The 23,134-nt window shown below is 38.8% G+C and overlaps 1 protein-coding gene across 3 annotated transcripts in view; it reads right to left on the bottom strand.

The window, feature by feature from the left end:
* Nucleotides 1-23,134, bottom strand: part of SCFD2 (sec1 family domain containing 2) — a 203,042-nt gene that overhangs the window by 147,238 nt on the left and 32,670 nt on the right. For all 3 annotated transcript variants that reach the window (XM_082051318.1, XM_082051317.1, XM_082051319.1), the window contains exons 3-4: nt 20,921-21,048; nt 535-710 (exon numbers count right to left, since the gene is read on the bottom strand). In XM_082051318.1, coding sequence (XP_081907444.1) covers nt 535-710; nt 20,921-21,048 — 304 coding nt within the window. The remainder of the gene's footprint in view (nt 1-534; nt 711-20,920; nt 21,049-23,134) is intronic.

Raw genomic sequence — 23,134 nt, 5'->3', positions numbered from 1 at the left:
AAAAGTGGTGGTGGGAAAAGCTGAGGGCAGATTACAGCTGTGAGCAAGAGAAAATTCTCTCAGTGCATGGAATTTCCTACTATGCTTTCATCTGCTCAGTAAATTACACAAGTTTTACACTCACATAATAACAAAGTCCTCTCTACATTCGATTCGGCACATTACCTGAAGAAGCACCTTCGGAGTGGTAGCAATAATAATAATAATTCTAATAATTATAATGTTATCCAATGCTAAAAGTGATATCGTCTTGAAATTTCATACAGATATAAAACTGTCACTCAATTCAGATTATTTATGTACTTCACCTTTAATGTCTACCATTTTGTTTCTAAAATTATTCTTAGACGAAGCTATAAAAGATTAACTATGTAGGTTCCCATTCCTTTCATCAGTTTGGCAATAAAGAACAGCTTTTTAGCATAACATCCAACACACTTCTTTGGAAAAAATAAAAGCTACAGAATTCAATGGGAATTTAAAAATTAAATAAAACATTTCTACTTATGTAAAATGAATTCAAATAATATATACCTGCAGAAGTAATCTCTCAAACGCAAGGAAGTTGTCCCATTTGGAAGTCTGGGGGTGTTTCAAAGTCTGGACCGTGGCCAGCACAAGCTGCAGAAGACCACAATGGTTTTCCAAAGCTTTGAGATTATTTCTGAAAAGCTGAATGTATGAGCTGAGCTGTTCTGGGGTGACTCTGCCTGTGGAAAGGAAAACAGGACACAGCATTCAGTGGTGGCAAATACAAATCCAGATTTTTTTAATTATACCAAGTGGGTTATAGAAAACTTAAGAGGCTCTCTCCACTGTGGGCCTGATCCTACCTTCAGTGCAACCACTGGGAGCTTCAAGCTCCAGCAACAGGCCAGGACAAAGCCTTACTTCATCCATTAAGGTATGTGGTATGGCAGGTATTTAACAATACCCAACAGATTCTGACATAAAGGATAATACCATTTTTTGTTTTCAGACATAGAGGGACATTAATTTAAGCTAGGGAAATAATACTCGGTGACTACTTCTAAACAATGGTCGATCTTTCTATTTTTATCAATAGTCCAATGGGAATTTGTGAGCCTTCTACCTTACACCAAACCCACACCCTCCAGCTGCTTCCTGAGGGTGCGTTTTTGATCAGTGTTGACTCAAAAACATAGAGATAATGTTAGTGACTCAAGGAACTGTTTTCTGGAGCTGTTCTTGGAAGGGACACTTCCAAGGCATGACTCTTCAGTTTCTGAGATGCAGTCAGCATAGCATGATTTCACTCATTACTTGAAAATAAACATCCCGGTGCCCATACATTGGCCTGTAGATCTTGCCTTAATAGAACACTGAGGGGAGTCATTCAGGCCACACAGACACTACAGAATTAGCAGTTATTCCATCCAACATTAAAGTGCCAGCTAAAATGTTCAATCACTTTACATTTTAGAAATGATATGTTCCAGGGAGAAAAGTCCTTAGTACCTCATCTGCCTCAAGAAAATTATCACAGACCACCACACATGCCATTAACACACAAGGAAAAATGGTGTCAAAACATCATCCTAATTGCAAGTCTGGATGGACATCCAGTCCAGGGCTGTGTCCTGGTTTCTGGCAGCCTCTACCAGTAACGAATCATCTTCCTCAAGCAAACCAGACCTAGAGAGCAATGACATGTGAGATGGAGTGAGGTAGATCCTTTAACTTAAATGAAACAAGCTTTGGTGCCAGGAAGGCTGAGCTGATCCTAGGTGTTTCATGGCTTAGACCACTCATCATTTTATTCAGTGCTTTTCCATAAGGGAGAGATCTTGTAAGACTGCCACTGTGTTTCTTCTCTGCATTTGGTTATATCATCACTTCACAAGGTGCTTCACCTGCCTCCATCCTTTCAGTATCACATAAATAGTGAATAAATGATTCCAACAGTGAATAAATGTTGAAAGCACTTTCTCTTAGTTTCAGGGATACCAACGGTGTTCTTTGGAATAGCATTTAGATAGGGAGAGCTGCTAAATAAAGCAAAACCACACAGGCTCTTTATGTGAATTTTAATGGAAAGCATCAAAACAAAAAGTCAGCAAATTAACACACAAATCAAGCTGACACCACTCAGTAGGCCGGAGAGCTGACAAAAGGCTTCCACATTTAACCCACATAGGCTAAAACAGCAACCACAGCCATGTGTGTTTTTAGACTAAACACTGGAGCTTTCAGCCTTGTTTTATTTCTTTTAAAGCTGTGTCAGGCAGATTTACATGGTGATTTGAAAGTGTGAGCCCATGATGCCTTGCAGCATACCTTGGATAATGTCTGCATTATTACCCAGAGCAGTCCTGATATATAGTAGCATGTTGAAAATCTGATAACTTGCTTGAATTGAGAAAACATGGAGTTGCCAGCCCTTCCCTCATATGAAACAGTAAAATGGGAGGGCTTTCAAGACTTCTGATTTTAATTAAAAAAAAAAAAAAAATTGAAGAGTTTTGTTCCATATTGTCCCTTGTGAAATTGAATCCAGATGCAGCACTGGATCAGTCTGAGATCCATTCAGCACCATTTCAGATAAACAATCAAATTCTTTCCCACCCTCAGAGTACCACCAAGAGAAAGTCCAACACATATGTAAACATAAGTGAAATCCTGACCTTAGTAAGTCATTAACAAAACTTACATTGGCATTAAAGAGTCCAGCATCTCATCTGTGATATTTACAATATCCATGGAACCACTTGGATCCTGGGTTCAAGAGTTCCATCAAATTTCTACACAGAAATCTCCCTGGACAGGTGGCTGATGCATACAAATGTTCCAGTAGATGAGGAAAGGAATTTGGGAAAGTGATTGGTGGTAATCAGCAATTAAATGACTTTTCCTTAGGCCTAAATCCTCACCACCTTTCCTGCTGTTTGCTCACAGTGGGAGATTTCAGCACAACAGACTGAATTTAATCTAATCCCATTCCCACCAGCCTTCTACTTTTTCTAAAGCCCCTCTGCTGTTCCAAGTCCTTTTGTGTTGCAACGTGGCAGACAGGTCCTATGAAATCAAAATGAGATAGATGCCAACCACATCATCGTATTTCAACTCTGATTTTGTTCTTCTGAAGCAAATCCAGAGATTCACAGGCAGAAGCAACTATGGGCAGCAAGGACTGCAGTCTAAGTGCCTTGCCCTGCTCTCTTCTCTTCCTGCCCCATCATGGTCATGCTCTGCTCCAAAACCTGACACATAGCCAGACATCTGTGGGAGCATCGAGGTCTGACTCGTGAGGGCTACATTATGCTGACAAAGCACTCGTTTATTTTTTAATTCCTGGTTATTGAAAGAAAGAGAAGTATGACCTCAACCTCCCTTAAAAAGTACCAAAAACCTTTCTTGCACAAACACTCATAATTCCATATTGTCTGGGAAGTAATCTTCACCATTAATAGTTACCAAGTGTAGCATGTGTGAAATAGGTACATTTATTCCAAAATCTGTCCACTACCTTTAATCACGATACAGTACTCAATAAAAACAACATCTGCTGCAAGCAACATCAGAAAAAAAAAATGTTTCAAAGCTTCACGCCTCTTCCCAAGTACAGTAGAAAGGATAAAATGAGTAGGTGGCAATGGGGAAATCTCACACTGAAACTCAAATATTAATAGAACACAGGCGGACGGGGAGCAGGGAAGGAAAACAGTAATGCTGATAGACTGATGATGCATGTAGTGCAGGAATTAATTCAGCTAAGAACCTGTGAATAGTTACGTAGGAACAAAGTATTTGTGCACCAAAGGAAGAACAAAAAAATTAGTGTAGGGCTGAAACTGGACATTACAGAAGTAACAGAAACACGATGGACCAGGTACCAGTCTCACTACTGAAGAGCCAGTTCCATCCAGGAACACTGAAAGTCAGTGTGATGAACAGCTCTATATTTTAGTAATCTGATAAACTGAGGATAAAAAGGAAGAGATAATAGGGACTAGGCTAGAGTACAAAAAAAGAAAACTAATATTATATCCAAGAAATTGGTGAAAATTAACTACCTTATTAGTCTGATATCAGAAAATCTTCAGGACAAATGTCCAAGGAAAAAATACTTTGCATCACATAGGCAAGTGGGATAAAATGCAAAGTATATTTATCAAATAATATAATGTCAAATTGATAGAAAAACAATTAATGAATTAATTATAATGCAAATGTATTTAGCATCGCATTAACTATGCCATAACCATATTCAAGGGATACAAGACAAGGCTTGGAAGAATTGTAAGATATGTAAGAAACTTCCAAAAGTAGACGGCAGGTAAAACACAGTAGAGAAATACTAGCGTATGAAAAGAAAAAGTAAAATAAAAGTTTGCTTGTGTGCACATATACATATTTTTAGTACAAATTTTGGTACTAAACAGTGCCAAAATGGGTGCTGTCACAAGGCTGTGAAATATCATTAATATGGAAAAAGAGCAGAAGGCACAGCTGTGTTGCTCTGAGCATTGTTTTAAAGTAAGTGGGATGAAATTTAACAGTATAAGGTACAAAATTATGCATTTTGAGGCTAGGATTAAAGCATCTGCTTTAAATTGGCAGTTAAAACCTGGAAATGACAGAAGAAGAAAATAACGTGTAGGCCTCCTTATTGTAAAAAAGCAGGTACAATCCCGTACTGGGTGATATAGTTACAGTAAAAACAGGGCCATAGAAATGCCTCAGTACAAAGCTGCTCCCCCTGGAGCACTCCGTGCAGCTACAACCATCCCCATCCCTGCAAGTTTAACTCACAATTGTGCTGCCTGCACAGGGAGACTCCTATAACAATTAGAACTTAAGTTAGGAAAGCAAACCAGAAATTCCTGACTTATATGGGTTCCCTGCCCCACGTGGCAAAAAATAAAGATCTCTATAAATGCATTAAAAAATGTTTACATTAAGGGTCAATATTGGTACAAAACCAATGGGTATAATAAAGCATGAATATATTTATATAAGATATTAAGAAACATGTCCCTGTATCAATCGATATTCCAATAGTGGAGACGAGTAGAGGCAAACTAATTTAACTTGTTCTAAGGTAAGGTTTGATGAGTGTCTAATGAGCAGTTGCATAGATGCTCACAAGACTTAATTCAATATAAATGGCCCCCATCGATCCTTTACTCCTACAATAATTAATTGGCAAACATATTGTGACATACAGATGTTGAATTCCACCTCCAGCTTTCAAGAACTCAGAGCAGATCCCAAGAGACCAACAGATCACTTTTGCCAACTTCTAAGTTACAGAAGCCATACCTTGTATGTAAAAAAAAATAATTTATATAAATGATTTTTTGTTAAATATGAAAATAGCAGCACTCAATACCAACATCTGCAACGCTATATCATATATAAAATGCAGTTAATACTACGTACACAAATGATGATGTACAGTAAGACTGAAGGGAAGAAATAATTCTACTATGAGTAAGGCAGATCACTCAAGTTAGACATATTGAGGTAGAAATTACCAGCAACTAATATTAAAGGTCTGTCAAAAATCTGTTTCTGAGTAGTGAGAGTAGCCTGAGTAGAAGAGAAAGACTTTCACCTCAACAGTTAAACTAAAAGTTAACTAGACAAACCACATTTGTAGACATCAAGACACAATTCCACAATATGACAATTTTCCATTTTAAATTAATGCTGCAGTCTACATAGTGCAATGCAGGCATCGCTTCAAGAAAATAATTATTTTTCAAGATAGATTTACTGGTAGAAGCAAATTTTTAAAATTCAGAATCCCAAAGTGCATTTTTTTTTTAATGTAAGGATTTATGGATGAGCGAGGTGTCTAAAGAGCAAAGGTCAGATTTATCAATGTGCTGTTGCAAACATACAGTCCTTATTTTTTCATCTAACACTTAGTTAATTATCTCCATAGGGACAAGAAAACAAGTAAAGAGGAAAGTACATTTTGTGACTGATTGAATAAATAAGTGGATGCTTTTCCAAGACTACAAGAATCGCCAAATACACATAGCTTTAAACTTAGTTCAGTTTCATGCAAGAGCATTTTGAGCTTCAGTGGCCAGAGTGCTTTCGCTGAGGTCCATTTTTCACTTGACAGAACCACGAATCAGAAATGGCCTTGGCACACTTATGTTCACAGGTGAGATTTTTCAAGGCAGTAGAGGGCTGAAAAATTCCAAATAAATTGTTTTCCTCATCCACAGTCTTAGGAATACAGACCCATCTCCCCCAGCAGCTTGTCCCAATCATGTCCAATGCTGGATACTTGTGAGGAATGTAGAAAACCCTCATAGTGCATGAAGCCAATTGGACAATGGTGCTGCTAAGGGAGTCAGATATTTTGCAAACTAAGTGAGAGCAATTTAGTAGGATGGATGACGCCCTTTGTGTCTCCTTGTTAGTGTAATTTCCAGATGTTATTCTTATTAACTCTAAATGTTTTTGTGTTTCTTAGGAAGTTTCAGTAACACTCTTCAACAGCAAGTACCACAAAAATAATTTTGTCTCAACTTTTGTTTAGTTAACTTAAAAAGTCATCCAGTCCTTAAATTGTTAATAAAGACAAGAAGACCGTGAACTACTCCCTAGTTCTTTGGAGAGATGAAAAGTAGGCCAGTATTAGATGCTGCTTGGCTGGCTTCTCCAGAATCAGGCTCTGGACCTGAAGAACACTAAACCTCACAGCAGACTGAAAGCAGATGTCACAGGCTTATTTCTAAGAGCACATGCTCATCTCCCACAAGCAAAAACCCATCTGCTCTGGGACTGATGGTCACTTGTATGCCTGCCTCCCTTTTCTGTTGCTGGAGCACTAGTGTTCAGACAACCCCATGGGCACAGGTATGACAACAAACAGCAAGTCCCCACTGCAGCAGCCCCATGGTAAGTCCACCTTGGGGGCCGAGCAGCCCTGAAGTACAACCAACACTGCATGGCAGCAGCAGCCTCCCGCAGGACTGTGCCACTGAGGAAGAGCCGTGACCAGCCTTCCTCCCTCGCTGGCCCTGACTGACCCCATTCTTCCTGCCACCTTGGCAGCAGCTGCAGGACACGGGCACTGAAGCTCAGCCGCTCTGCCCTGCCTGGCAGGGCTTTCCAGTGCAGCTCAAGTCACTCCAGACTGATGGACCTTCAAAGAGGCAGAGTCTCTCACCTGTCACACATCTGAAGGTGTGCACTCCAGTGGCTTTCAAGGACATAGAAGTCATTGACAATGGTGACAACTATGCTGAGGTTTAGCAAATCCTGGAATAAAGAACAAATAAGGCTGGACTCTATTTACCACTCAACTAACACTTGCCATAGGAGTATGAACATCTAACCTAACTTGGCTTCAGTCTCATCAGCTGTAACATTGAGTTAGTTTTCTCAAAAGCAGTTTATTGTTCATCCCTAGATGTGTAGGGTATCATCAAATCTTTGTTTTAACAGTGTTCCTATACAGATAATTTATATTCACACAAGTGCCATAAGCTATTTTAGCCTTCTCTGCTAATTAACATCAGTCTTTTATTACAAAACCAAAACCATGCTTAAATATCAGTTGTTACTATTCTTTCGAAAATTTTAATGTGCCTTAAAACAAAGAATACTCAATCAATTAGGTGAGACAATTGTAACTAAAGCACTCTAATACAATCTTCAAGATTTTCAGTTCTAAGCATCTAAATGCAGATGCCTAAATATGATGCCGGTTACGATTTACAGTTCCTACATTATCTACATTTTCAAGTTTCCCAGTACACTCAGAAGGTTTTGACAAACATAACTGGTAGCCTATGTGACTCAATATACATTGATAATTTTTTCTTTTTAGATCTTCAGACCTGTTTTTTTTTTTAATGCATGGCCATTTCAACCCACTCTTTCCTTTTTTGTGTACTCTACCATTCAGTTTCTCATTTTCATTGGTAAATCAGCATGAACAAAAAGGTAACAACCAACAGTAGCCAGCATCTACAATATTCTATGGTTGCCCCCCAAATATCAAAGCAAATTTCAGAACTGTTTGAATAAATATGTGAAATCTTATCTTCTAGAATGAAGCTTCCTATGAGTCACTATCTATATTAAACTTCCAATTAAATACTGGCATACCATAGTTTCTCAAATCCCCTTCTTAATCTTGACTAAATATGTATCATGGTTGTATTTTGTTACCTTACTTTTCACCTATTCAACCAGGTTAAAAACAGTGAGCACTAGGCCAAGTCCCAACCAGAGGGTCTCTAGCCCTAAAAAAACCTAATCCTTGAAAATAGTAATTCATTGTGACTGTAAAGCGACTTGAAATCTGCAAATTTGGGTAAATCATCTCCTGGATGCTTTAAAGTTCTCTCAGAAATGAATTAACTTGTTTGTCTTAAAATAACATGCCCAAAGGATTTCAGGTGGCTCACGCATGTCCTCATTTAGCACTAAGACATATGTTTTCAGACACTGAGCACTTCAGAGTGTTCTTGGCAGGCTGTCCTACAGAAAGAGAGGTCGTTGCTCTTCTTTGGTACATTATTCACAGGACTGATTATTTCTTTGACGATTTCTGGAAGACTTCTGCAGCTGAGAATACCCTAACAATCATTTTGGGTGGTAAGCAAATAAATAGGGATGGAAAACATGACGATGTATGAGTATGTACATACGTAATTCACCATGTCTCTTGTGTAACGAGTCATCTTTTGTGAGACTGAATGATGAGACTTATACTATTATGCTAGGAAAAAAAAAAAACGCACTGGGCAAACCACCCAGTTTTACTATATTGCCACATTCCACCTCAGATATTACTTCAGAGAATTCACAAGCGCGCCAGCACATACTCTGTCTTTGGTTTAAACCCTTCAGCACAGGCCATTCTCCGTGATGCTTTGCTCCCTTTACTTCAAAAATACATCACTTTCAGCTGCTTTCTTCCAATGTGTTCCCCTCTTTTTTTTAACTAAATGGCTCTTTTCTTGACATAAATGAATTCTTAAGCCCCTTCTGTCATCTGGTGAAACACACAAAGCATGTATGTAGTGCTGATCCCCAGAGTTGCCCCAGTGTCCCAGCAAAGCACAGGTGCCACGCGTCTCCCCTGTGTGCCAACCAGACACCAGAATCAGCATCTCCCGACCCCTATCCATGAACTCTCCTTCTGATATCAAACACAGTCATTATGGGTAGCACACGCTATTAAATGAAGATATCACAGAGGATGTGTACAGTGAGCTGTATCTTATTTCCAACCGTGCTGCTTCCCTACAAATATAAAAAACAGCAACTGCAGTAAATTTCCTTTCTTTGGACTTAATGAATACACGCTTTATTTTTCACCCAGGTTCACAGAGTCTTAATGGACCTGCTCCAGTGTTTTTAACCATGTCTTGAACATCACAAATGGACAGTCTACAAGTACGGTGTTGTTTGGTTGGCTGGTTGGTTGTTTTGTTTGATTTTGTTGTCTGTTCTGTTGTCGTTTTTTAAATCAAATTCGAAACTTCAACATTTTTATTTTCAAGACTGAAAAGATACAACAGAAGACACCATCGGCAAAAAATAATCTTAGTGAATAAAAGAAATCTCTGGTATGTACCTGAAAAAATACCAAATAAATTTTACCAGAGAACAGAAGATGGCAATACAATTACTTTATTTCGGGAAATGGCATCACTCTTCAGTAACCAAACAATAGTATTTTTCATGCTTTGCTTTTATATATTTGATTATTTATATTTTCGTATAGACATAAAATCAGCTTATTTCTATAGATTACTGATCTAGTTTTATAGCTCCTACTGACTAATGGGTAATCAAAAACCGGAAGAAGCATTTCAACCTTTCCTGGGCAATTTGCTTTGTTTACTTAGACATGTTAGAAACGCTGTGATCCACTACAGGTCCCAGCCAGTCAAGAAGTCCTGTACTTATGACATCTCTCAAAACAACATGAGCTAGTAGTTTCTGAAAAAAAAAGATAGCAGTTATATCTATTCAAAAGCTGATTAATCCTTTGAAGTGAATGAACGATACCTTAACACTTGTTTGCAATTCAGAGATGCATGATTCACAGTTTATGCAAATATTTTTTTTATTTCCACAACATATTCTATTTCTATGATGCTATATTTTAAAACTCTAAATATTAGTGAGATCTACTTACAATCTGTTTTGTTCTCAAAGGGGATTATTTGACCTGACTCTAATATCTCAAAATGAGTATAAAAATGATCTTAAGAGATTGTGTGATGAATCATGGTCAGAATACACTTTAAAAAGACAGTCATTTAAAAATATTTGATAAGCTTTATAAAGCATGGCTGTAAGTATTAGGAATGCAGCTTTACATTTATGATAATCCTTAAACACGCCCTAAAATAAACTAAACATATTTGCAAGCAAATCCTATTTACATTTTTAAGCTTTTAACCTACAAAGTCTTTTCCTCCAAAACACACTGTAAAAATTAATAACAATGTGCTTTTATGTTAAATCTTTGTTTCAAAACTTCAACAAATATTCATCTGTACACTGATGTTTACTCCCAACTATTGTGAATGTTATGTAAATTTTCTGGAGAAAGACCACATTAATATAGGCTTTTCACAGTACTTTTATTAAGACAAAAATCTTCATACTGAAGTTAATATAAGCTTTGCAGTATTATGTTAACAAAGAATACAAATAATGAAATTATATATTTGCAGAACTCCTGCAAGAGCAACACACTTCTGTTTTCTTTTAAATTTTTAAGAATTATCTTCAACTCTAATCACAACCAGAAGGAGACCTGGCCACAAGTTCATATTTAAGTGTTTGAGTTTACCATCCATAACAAAAATTGAAATTTAAAGATTAGAAGAAATAAAAAATGACTTAAAAAAATTCCAGACACATAGAAAGGCTATTGTCACCACACTCTTTCCTTAAAAGGAACAGTAAGGTTAGCTAAATAGCCCTGTATCCATCTGCCAACTACAATTTAATCAAAGATAACATACCACCAGCACATTTCTCTGTTTCACACCACTGCACAGGGTTCTGTGTTTCACTTCCATCTGCTAACTGTTTTATAGCAGTCAAGTGTGAAGTAAATGAGGTATGAGACACTAGTATGGCATACTTTACAGTTTTGTTGGGACTTAAACCATTACCCATCTTACACTCACAAGAGACTATCTAGCATGCCGTAGGTTATTCATTGATCAATGACATAGCTGCAGTAAGAGATTAAAACACCTTTACTGAAACATTGTAAATTAACCTAGGATTAAAAAACCTTTAAGATATAACAAGAGCCTAGGGTAAAACATGGTACTTGCTACTTCAGAGCTAACTGAAGTCTTTCATTTAACATAAAATAGGTGTGAGTAGTCCCAATATTACACTTCTTGGTTTTTTATGGTAATTTACATGACGCATAATGCAGTAGTTTAGTCATTAAAAACCAACAAAAAATCCCCAAACACTCTGGAAAAACAAAACAAAAGAAAACAAACAAACCAACCCAAGCAAACCACACTCACAACACTCAGAACAAATCTGAGCAACACTGTATTTCCTAAACCAGAATAGCAAAAAGCCATTTACAGTCACCTGCAGAGAATATCTTCCTGAAATTTGCCTCCAAATAAATGTATTGCAATAGAGCAAGTAACATGATGCTTTGCAAAACTTCTATTTTTTTTCTAATACTATTTTGAGTAATTTCAGTTTTGGATTAAAAAAGTCTCTGCTAACCTGTTTTGTTTAAAATTTGTTTCATTTCATCCTGAGTGCACTTCACAATACCTGCCGCAGTCTCCTCCTCTAAATTAAGCATGTTTTCTTTAAGCAGAACACAGGACTCAGTAACTCCCAGGACCACTTCCAAACCCATTCCCAAAAGCTACAGCTCTTGTTGCACTAAGAGAACATTCCATATCATTCTTTTCATCTCAGCAATTAAGATGAAGATTGGGTATTTCAAGGTACTTTTTTCAGTCAGGGTGTGTAAATGACACGAATGTTCTATCAACATTTTTCCTCTCTTCTCTCCTCAACGAGATAGATTTTAGTGTGGACATTTCCCAGAAAAAAAGCTGTACTTCAGGGGTCTAATTGATACTCTGCCGTTAAGGATAGACAAAGCAGTGCAGAAGTAACAGGCAGATGTAAAGTGGTGTTTTCCCCAAGCCATAAAGCAGCATAACTATGAAATACCATATAAGGGAAAGGTGAGAGACAGAAGGAAAGAAACTGGTAAACTATTTAAAAGAAAAAGAATTGGCTCAATCAGCTGAGCAGCTACGAGACAGACAGAGCTGGGTAAGAACTTCCAGCTACCTACAGCCACCTTCATTGCGTTAGGCTTTTCTTCTTCCTCATGAAATACACTGCACTGCTCCGCCAGTTCAGAGTTCCTTCACCTTCAAACTCATTGAAAGTAAAGAGTCACAGTCTGTGTCCGGACCTGGCACAGTAAGTCTTTTTCAGTCCTCAAGCTCTTGCCCAAATAAAACAAATACCATTAACAACAGTAAGTTTAAGTAACTGTGCATAAAAAGACCTCTTATTTTTATAGATTTCCAGTGTTTGAGCAAAAGTCCATAAAGAAGGATTAAAATTTATTGTTTGCTAGCACAATATTTCAACAGCAGCTTCCAGTTCTCTTTTCAGCTTCAGAAAAAACAGCACTCACTAACACATTTCATGGATACTTGTAGACACTAGCAAGTCTTTTGCCACATTCAACATGCCATTTTGTAGTAATCATAAAGTCCTTTCTTTTCCCCCCTCCAGCCTTTATTTCAACTTCTCCTGTGTTTCTTTAATTTGCAATAGTCTTAACAGTGGATCTGTGACCTAAACCACTCTGAATTTCAGGATGAAGTGTGTCTGCCAAGTTGCACAGGAATTAGCTGTATGCCCTTGCAGCAACAGAAGCGAAACGTACTGGGTGGCATCAGCACAAACACAACCAGCAAGCAGAGGGAAGCGGTTATAACCCTCTATTTAGTACTCGTGAGATAGCATCTGGAGTATTGTACGGAGTTTTGGGCTCCACAGTACAATACACACTGGAGTGGGTCTGGTGAAGGACACTAAAATGATTTAGGGGGCTAGAGAAAATAATGCACAAGTACATGGGCTTGTTAAGTTTCAAGAAATGGAAGCAGAGATGGGATCTACTTACTGTCTTCAAGGACATAATGAGTGATTACAGAGAAGACTAAATCAGACATCTTGGAAGCTCACAGTGAAAGGACAAGAAGCAATGGCCACACACTGCACCAAGTGAAAAATCAACCTATACATAAAGGAGAACATTTTCTCCATGAGATAAGTTAAGACTGGTGCAGGGTACCCAGAGAAGCTGTGGAATTGTCATCACAGAATCACAGAACGTTAGGGATTGGAAGGGACCTCAAAAGATCATCCTCAGACATACTCAAAAGTCAGCTGAACAAGGTCAAACACATCTATTCTAACTCTTACGCTGTCCTTGGTTTGAGCGGGGGATTGAACTACATGACCTCTAGAAATCCATTCCAACTTAAAATTATTTGAAAATTCATCCATATTTGCTGATACTGCTCCTTCTGTGCTAAGCTGCAGGCAGTCATCAAGAAGTGCAAATCTCCTGGCAATCCTTTTCAGTTAACTTCATATTACAGAATTCTTTCTCTGATATGCACTTGATAAAAAAGGATGCATATCTGTGCTCTCAAAATGAGCCTTCTGCTGCTGTCTTATTTTCCTCTTTACCACAAAGCCTCTGCCATGCTGTTGTCTCTACACTAACAGCAATTTCCAAGCCCAGTAAGCACTCCATTCACTTCTCAACCTGCACAGGATTCCAATCAAGACCACCAGTGCTTGCTTGCACCTCATAAAGCACACATTTCTTTCAACTATAGAAACCTCTGTGTGCTAGACTGAAGAAGAAGAGATGGAAGATAAATCGAAAAATACGCACATGGACATCACACCTCACATAGTTCCAGTTATTCTGAAGCACATTTGTTTTCTCTTTTGAGCAACTGTTATGTATTCTCAAGGCTGCTACTCTATGTATCATCAGGTGAGACTGAAAAAGGCACTGACACACCACTTTGCTGAATTCAGCATCTAACTTTGAAAGAAGCATAATGATTAGTGCAAGGATGGCACCACAGCTGGTGATGCTTCTAGGCAACACTACACACAAATGCAGTGTCACTTACTGATGAAAGACAAACTGCTCTGCTCCTGAATATCTCTCCATCTCAGCTATTTTGTCACATTTCCTGAAAAAAAGAGAACTTTGTTGGCAGGAATATCAGTATCTTTCATACTTTCTGTTATATCTAATGAGTTACAGAGATGACCTGAAAAGTTTAGTTGCTTAAGAAAAACAGTTACATACTCTTTGCACATATGGAGCTTGGACCAACCTCTCTGTCCTAGACTGGCAAAACCAGACGACTTTCAGAAGATGGGATCTATTTAGTTATGTGAACACTCTGACCATCCTCAACAGGATCGAAACCTTAAACTTCATCCTAGTGTAACACTGCAAGGTGACAAAACCATAAGATCAATTTCTTTCTACAGTTCTTAATATGGTAGTGACTATTCAGAAAGACCGTCTTCATCAAAAGTTATCAGGGAAAGCGTAACTCAACTATATTCAAGGAGCATTCCTCTGGGAAGGCAAAGGCCTACACAGAAGCCTCCCAAACAGGAATGTATCCAAAACATTCAGAAACACTTCAAACTCTTCAAAAACTCTAGCACTCTGAGAAGCAAAAAGCCTTCCTGCCTCCAGGGGTGAATGATGCAACATAACATCTGCTGTATTGACCATCATGGAGATCGGGAACATTTGCTTCAGGTCAAGACTTTGTTTTTAGTCGCACTACAGGGAGAAATCAGGAACTCAGTATTGCAACAGGCTGGAAAAAACAAATCTCCTTGGCTAGATAGTCCCACACTGCAAGACTTCCGTTACTTTTGACAAAGCAAAGAACAGACTAATTTAACTCTGGAACTGCCTACTCAGGATCCAGGTTGTGTAGCGGAAGGAGTTCAGGTCTGAGACAAGGAGCATCCCCTCTCCTTGGAAAACTGCCCCGAGAACACTGGTGAGCCCCTAGAGCAGGACGGTGAGACCCATCGTCTGGAATTTGGGACATCTCAGGCTGAGCCAGGCCTGTCTCAGTCAAGTTGGTCTGGGCAGCCTCCCGCTTCACGGGGATGCCCAAAAGGAGACTTTGGCTGCTTCATCACCAATTCTGCAGCTGCTTTCCCGATGGCTTTGGAGACCAGGTAAGCAGACAACAGGGCAATGTACATAAACATCCCAAGAAGCAGTCTATCATATGATTTCTCTGCACAACTGGGGGCTGCAGTGTTTCCCAAGCCCAGCTGTTACCCAGGTACCCACCGCATACCCAGAGATATGCTTTAGGAGGGATTCAAACACCCTGCAGATCACTTTGAGCCCTGCAATGTCGATCTGCCTTCTCCTCCTCTGTAAGAACCTCAAACCCAGACTGACCTTGTCTCACTACTTGTCTCCATCACAGAATTGTCCTAATGGGTGGCCAAGGTGCATTTAGGTATCTGAGATCAGGCTTGATTTATCTGGAAAGATAAGTACATACTTATCTACTTTATTATAGCTCATTTTCTTAGTCGGTAGATTTTATCCCAATAGTTTACTACAGGAATTCATGGTCTTGAATTTTGAATATTTTTGCATTGATCTTGTGAAGAACAAATAGCATTTTAAACACCATTACAGTCCAATGCAACTTTTCATCAATTAAAAAAAAAAAGTACATTTTATATTCATAATGTTTTTAGATAAGGTATTCTTCTACATTTTCCTGGCCATTTTAAGCTATTTTTCTAACTCAAAAAGTTTTTTCATATCTCTGAACTCAAAATGTTTTTTCATATCTCCAGGCCAAAATTTCAGGATCTTTCCACTTCTACTCAGAGTTCAATTCAACATATGCAAACCAGCCCATCTGAAAAAATTACAGTACTCCACAAAGCCTGAGGTTTTGCTGATTTTGTAGTGAGCTTGATTTTTAAAACTGTATTTGTACAGCTCAAATAGAAAGAAATTAAAAGGCTTTTCTTCTTTTAACACAGGCTCATGTAACAGCACATTGCACTTTGTTTCTGTTACTATACCAGCATTTCGACTTTTATCAGTCTCCATGCCAGTAAAAAGACACAATAAAGGAATTCAGACTCGATCAAGGTTTACTGTGGTCTTTTCAAAGAGAAGACCAAGGGTGTTTCTAAAGCAACAAAAGAACATTTGTAGCACAGTTTTCACCACTGCCAAATACTATGCTAATAGCAAAGCTTTCAACAAGAGATTCATGGGCTGCCATGTTCAGAAGATGATTAAGATGTGCATCAGGCCTATGAAGAACAGAACGGGAAGAAGAGGAATGGAAAAACCAGCAACCTTTCGGCTGTACTGTAAATCAGGCTGCTGCCTCTGAGCAGAACTCCTTACAGTCCCTTACCTGGAGAAGTGAGCAGAAGTAATCTCTTCCCAGTATTTGCAATCTCACTTGAATTTAGCACAAACCTATAAATCTCACGAAAAGCTATTCCGATGATCTTCTACACTGTCTTCCAAAGAGCTTTTCAACAGGAGACTTAATTATTTAAATAAAATAGATTTCCTTAAATGCCAGGGCTTTTATTACGCCAAAATAATTTACACCTACACAATGGGCTACCTGACCAGAACTTGGCAAATACTTATCTTCCCCAGATATTGATCACTTAGGTATCCCAAACACAAATGGGACTGCCTCAGAGGCAAGATGGAGCTGATGTAATTCTTAAAAATTGTTGTTCATGGCGTGCTTTATTTTTTTCTGTGTGTATGTGCACGTAGATATACAGATATGGAATATTTTAATGCCTCTTTATTTAAATAGACATCTAGCAAAAGACAGACACCTGTTTACTGTTTTTGGAAATGTATCTACCTGAAAGGATTAAGGCAAAACTTAGGTGCAACTACTATGTTAGTAACATGGTTTCAACACATTTATAGCATCCTGTAAAGAAGGGGCTCAATGTCAGCATGCCCACAGTAAGCAATACCAAAGAAATTCTCCCCAAAAGTCAATACTGGCAGCATTACTAAACTCCACAGGAAATCACATCTTCAAAACCCATATACCCATGTAATGTATTTATGGATGGAATTAATTAAACAGTAAGTAAGCTGGATGTAGCACATGTAAATCCTTCATACTGGCTAGAATTCTGCACAGAGCTTTGCCTGCCTTCTTCAGCATGGACCTCAGAAAATCAAACATACTACCTAGCTACACAGCTCAGGTTTTGTTCTGTAAGGAAAGAGCAAAGTAGCTCCATAGCTTTGTGTTCTAGTTGGTTTTATGGACCATCACCTCCCACTTTGTCTCCCTCTGTAATGTGGTTTCCTAAGACTTGCAATTCTTCCTTAAAAAATACACAGCATTTTAAAATGCTTGCAATGAACAGCTCTGGACAGCTTACTAGCCTGCATCACTTGCTGAAATTTTTAACAACAGTGTAGTTCTTTCACGGACATAGTGAAATTACAGATAAAAATACACTCTTTCCTCGGACATAAATGGAGGAAAAAAAAATGCAAATCTTCCTTGAAGATGGTATAAGACCACTTAATGGCCCACCCAAAAACCTCAGTATGAGATGGCTACAGAAAAAGGAGAGAATGTTGCTCTATTTAAGACCATCTCCATGACATTTGTAAATTGAAACTGGGCTTTCTCCAAGAGTCCATCCACCAAAACCTTCAGTAAAATGTTGCCAGCTTATCTTCAGCCACCTTCTTTCTATGCTGATCTCTCCTGAAAGAGTCAAAAGGACTTCCAGACATCCGCACTACCACATCCCTGGATCACAGTATCACAGTATGTTTGGGATTGGAAGGGACCTCAAAAGATCATCGAGTCCAATCCCCCTGCTGGAGCAGGAACGCCTAGGTGAGGTCGCACAGGAACATGTCCAGGCGGGTTTTGAATGTCTCCAGAGAAGGAGACTCCACAACCTCCCTGGGCAGCCTGTTCCAGTGCTCTGTCACCCTTACTGAGAAGAAGTTTCTTCTTATGTTTGTGTTCCAGCTTGATCCCATTACCCCTTGTCCTATCATTGTTTGCCACCAAGAAGAGCCTGACTCCATCCTCATGGCACTTACCCTTTATATATTTATAAACATTAATAAGGTCACCCCTCAGTCTCCTCTAATAAAATCTACTCAGCTCAAAAAATTTGGACAAAATTCTTCATTTCCTTTATTTCCCTTTCTTCTTCTTCCTCAGAACTTCTCTCTCCACTCTGCTGATTTCAGCAGGAAAAAATGGAGCTCCCAGTGGCATTTGGGACATTTGGGGGTGTTGTGTGTCCTCCCACAACTGCCAGGGCTCCTGCCACACGCAGCCAGGCAGAGAAAGAGGAAAGCCGCGCATCAGGCACATTGCTTGCCAGGGAAACGTGGGCAAGCACACGCAGACCTCAGAGTAATGAGCAGCCTTTTAAAGCCCAGAAAACAACAGAATTTATTTTCCTTGCACTGAAAAAACGGAAACAGGATGGGATCGGGTTTCTCATCGCTGCACAGGGCTCCTGTGCTGCCAGTGTCACACGTGATGCAGCTTTTCATGCAGGTGGCCACTGCAGGAGGGATCAGCTACACCAAATGGAATTCAAAGCTTTGCTTTCAAATGTAATTCACTCCTTATTTCCAGGGGGGGCGGAGGAAAAAAAGTAGCAGCAAAGAAAATACTCTTTACCATCTGACACAGCTGGTCTTGGTAAAGAAAGTAAGAGGCAACTTTCATGCTAGAAAAACTCTCTTACATTTAATATTAGGGCCATAAAAAGCTCAGAAAATATCCTAAGTGTTGGGAAAACCAGTGTGCAATCCACCAAGATCTTCTGATACAGGCAGAACCTGAGGTAAAATCATAAAAACTCAAGTCTAAGCACAGAAAAAAGAGAAAGCATTTCTCTTCTCTCCAGCCAGTGTTGCCTCATATCACAGCTGCAAGAAGGAGCCTTTCAACTAAAACACAGCAATCGGGACCAGAACAGGCCACCAGAATTCTTCCTTCTCAGCAAAAGCAGCAACTGATAAACAACACAATTTCCAGCTTCTCTACAAAGATGCTCTGTAGCGTGATGAACACGCAATGAACGCGGTAAAGATGCAGATCTGTTCTAAAAATTCATTAATAAATACTTGTCATTGCACAATGTGATATCTAGGCATGAGCTGTGGGTTTTCTGCATTTACGCTAAATAAGAAGTTTTGATTTTGGTGACTGCAGTGCCCTCCTTTCCTTGTTTCTAATTTTATGCATGTTAATCATTTACAAGACTGCCTCAAATTTTGTTTCACCTTTTGAAGTGCAACTACAAAGTTAACAACTGATTATGATTCTAGCACAAGATAAATATACAATTCACAAAATAAATAACAAAATTCCTTAAATATTAGTGAATTACAGCTACGCTTCAAGAAAACACAAGTCTCAAGAACTAGAGAGTCAGGAATTTGTTTCACCGTCAACTCTTCAGTGTTTCTACATAGCACTTTATTGGGTCCACATATGTCAGATGTTTAGTCTGCCATCAGTAAGTGTCAGCTGATACGACTAAGATCCAGGTTATTGCAGCCTTCACTGGATACCATGGGAAGGGGTGGCTGATCTAATCATTCACACAAAGCAGCAAAGGTAGATGGATCGTTACCTCTCAAAGATAGGAAGTAATTACTTCTAAAACAAATCTGAATTTCAACATTAATAATCTTTTTTTTAAGGCATATGTAATAGTAAAACAGTGGGGGCTTCTTAATGCCATTATGGTGAATACTCACACACACGTTATCAGTGAAACCTTAAACAAAATTCTATTATTTACAATCTTGTCTGAAGGAGGTAAGGCACAGTAACAGCCCTCTCACAGCTGCTCCTTTTCCATTTCCTTAAAAGAGCTTACAGCATTACTGTTGCAGAAATCTAGTATTTCTGATTAATAATCTACTAAATGCATACTCTAGGTATTTGTAAAGACCATACAATATATGAAATATTATAGTTGTTAAGAGTACATGAGTTGGCTGTACATCTAATTCTTCTACGATATCTTGGCAGTTTACTCTGGAGTCCCAGATAAAAGCCTATTACTCTTATTCCATGAGGACCTTTCTCTCTTGATGAAACATTCAGCATTAAATAGTCCCAGAGTATATAAAATGCAAAAAAAAAAAATATTGCAGTATAGAGCAATACCAGTTTTTATGAGCCTAACATGATATCAATTCCTGCATTTCACTGAGTACAGGATATAGTGAGAATAGGGTTCTAAAAAAGGTATTGACAGTCATTATGTTATATTCCGTCTATCTAACATTTTCAAGAATTCAGGTTTAAAGAGTGCCCAGATGTGGTTTTCAGCTTAAACTCTCTTAGGCCAGGCAGCCTTACTTCACATAAACCTCACTACCTACATAATGTAATCACTTTACAATGTAATCAAATGCAAGATCTGCACACCTCCCATCAGATCAGCTGCTATTTACAACACCTGCTGTCAGGACACAAATCTTGCTGACTTTTTAAGAATAACCATATTCTCATGCTTTGCACAAAAACAGCACTGCTAACCATTTGCATGCCTTTAATACCCTTCTTCCTGTAACTCCACTGCTTCACCACTGCTCTCACTTTTTTTAAGGTGGTTATATTTAGGAGACACTTGCCTCTCACAGACCAGAATGATCCTGTGGTAGCTACGATGATCACCTGAAATTTGTTGACAAGGATGGGAATGAACCAAAAATGGGGTGAGTTTCTCCCTGAGAGCGTTAAGTGGAAGAAGAGGAGCTGACATGATCTTTCACATTACCACTGTATAGCGTCACACTACTCACCCATGCTCATCTTAATAGGTAAATTTTCCCTGCTCGCAGCTTCCACAAGGTGTCTCCTGGCCTCCATCACAGCTTCCTTTTGTTTGAGGTTCATGAAGGACTCCCAGAGAGTTTTGGCAGCTGGATCACTATAAGAAAATGACAGGGTTATACTAAACATTGCTTGAATAATGGAGTAAGCTTAAGACAACATTTATATTTTAAGATGAGTGCTTCTACTTAGTAAATCCTCTGAGGTGGGCAGGATACAAGCAAAAATAAAGTGATATAAAAGCTTGATTTTTTCTTAGTGGAACAGTTGCTATGGTTTTACAGGAAAAAAATCTAGAGTTTTTTTCTGCTAATTACAAAGCATTAGAATTCATATATAATAAATAAGCATGTCAGCCTCAAAGTAACCACTACTGTACAACCAAGGGAACATCAGAAACAGTCCAAATTTCTTCAGTTACTAAAAAGCTGTGAAAAGGACGGGCTCTGGCTCTCCATGCGAGCTCAAATCCCAGAGCCAATACTTCCAATGCTGAAGGCTGTTGGTATGATTTGATGAGCTACTGTTACTTTGGGTGTCATGGATTCTCCTTACATGAAAAGAATAATCCGTAGCAGAATGTAACTGTCTTTATGGTTTCTGTATTTACAGACTTCCTTTTTATTGTTGCTGTTGCTAAGCTTAAATTAGGAATTTGTGTGGCTCATCTGCACTCCATCCCCTGTCAGTCTTCTCTCTCCTCCAGGACACTGCATTTGTTGCTGTCCTGAATGAATTCAGTGTTTTCTTGGTAGGAGGGAGGAGAAGGGAGGAAAAGCCCTCGCCTGGGGCTAAAGCCACACATTGGGATTAACTGTGTTGTAATTTTTTTTTAATTTAATTTCTTTTTTAAAGAAAAAATCTTCCTCTGTTTTTTCCTCAGGAGACATTTAACTCCTAAATACGTTTTGATGTCATTTACAACATACTTATAAACATGCCAAAACAAGCTTTGTTTCACAGAAAATAAAAAAGCCCCAGCAAATCATTTGATACCCATTACAGAGCAGCTGTGCTTACGGTCTGCTGCAACAGCAGGGCTGTATTTAGCAAACCTCTGCAATCTCCCAAACCAGGTAAAAGGATTGTAAAGCCCCACTCCTGTTATCCCAGGAACCCACATCCTCTGTCAAAGCCTGTGTGAGTAAAAGGACCGTGGGAAGAAGGTTGAGTGCCCTTTCTTCTGAACAAATCACAAACATATAGGAAGAGCAAATTTCATCCTATTGCCATGCTTTAAGGAAGCAAAAGTCAGATTACGTGACACGGTCCTTCCATTTCTCTTTCACACAGTGCAACTCAGCCTTCCCCTGGTGTCGGAGGGAGGAGGCAGCATCCCAAAACATCCCAAAGCTGCCAAGCACATCTGCAGCAGCTCCTTCTTCTCCATCGCCAAGCGCGACCTGAGCACTGATGCTGCACGCTGCTCGTGGGCAGCAGCTCCAAGGGGATTCCTCATGAGAAAAACCGCAGCGATTTATAATGTATGACAGTGCAAGAAATAAGAAAGAGATTCCCAAAGCAACTATTAACAGATGCTTCAACACAGTCTCCCTTAAGTAATGGATCTTTGGGTATGCTATTTTTACAGGCTATCTACTCAATTATTATGATTCAGTCCTACCCACCCAGCATCACTTTTAAATGCAGCCTGTTGATCCTGTTCACATCACATTCCCAGGGTGTGTCTCACTGTCATTTACAAGCACACCTGACGTTTGGATTGCAAGAGGGCACTGCTTTCCTGTTAACTAATCCCTTCCTAAACATGCAGCTCCAAATAAAAATGTATAGAGATCAGGAATCAGGCCTAAACCATCAGGAAGCTAGTTACAAAAACACCTTTTTTTTTTCCTATTTGGAAGAAAAGTTAAATTCTGTTTTCTAAGATTTTAACCTGTTCTTATTTTCCCAATTCTTTTTGTCATCATAAATCTAAGCAGAGTCTTGCATGAACACAGACACCAGGAGCTAAGACTTTCAAACAAAGCAAAACAAACAACACAAGGAAACTAAAATAAGTCTCCCAAATTTTGCACTGTTTTTTGTAGTCTCATCTTTCTCACTTCCATACTTTATAAAGAAATCTAGCAAATAGTAAGTGTAGAAAAATCATCCCAAAAGCATCTATAGACCTCAGTAAAAGTCAGAATGTACGTGATAAGGTTGCACCATTTTTCTGC

Source organism: Streptopelia decaocto (assembly GCF_964273445.1).
Source record: "Streptopelia decaocto genome assembly, chromosome: 4".
In the NCBI taxonomy this organism is placed as follows: domain Eukaryota; kingdom Metazoa; phylum Chordata; class Aves; order Columbiformes; family Columbidae; genus Streptopelia; species Streptopelia decaocto.
Note: the sequence above shows the minus strand (reverse complement) of the source record. Positions and strands in the feature narration are given on the sequence as shown.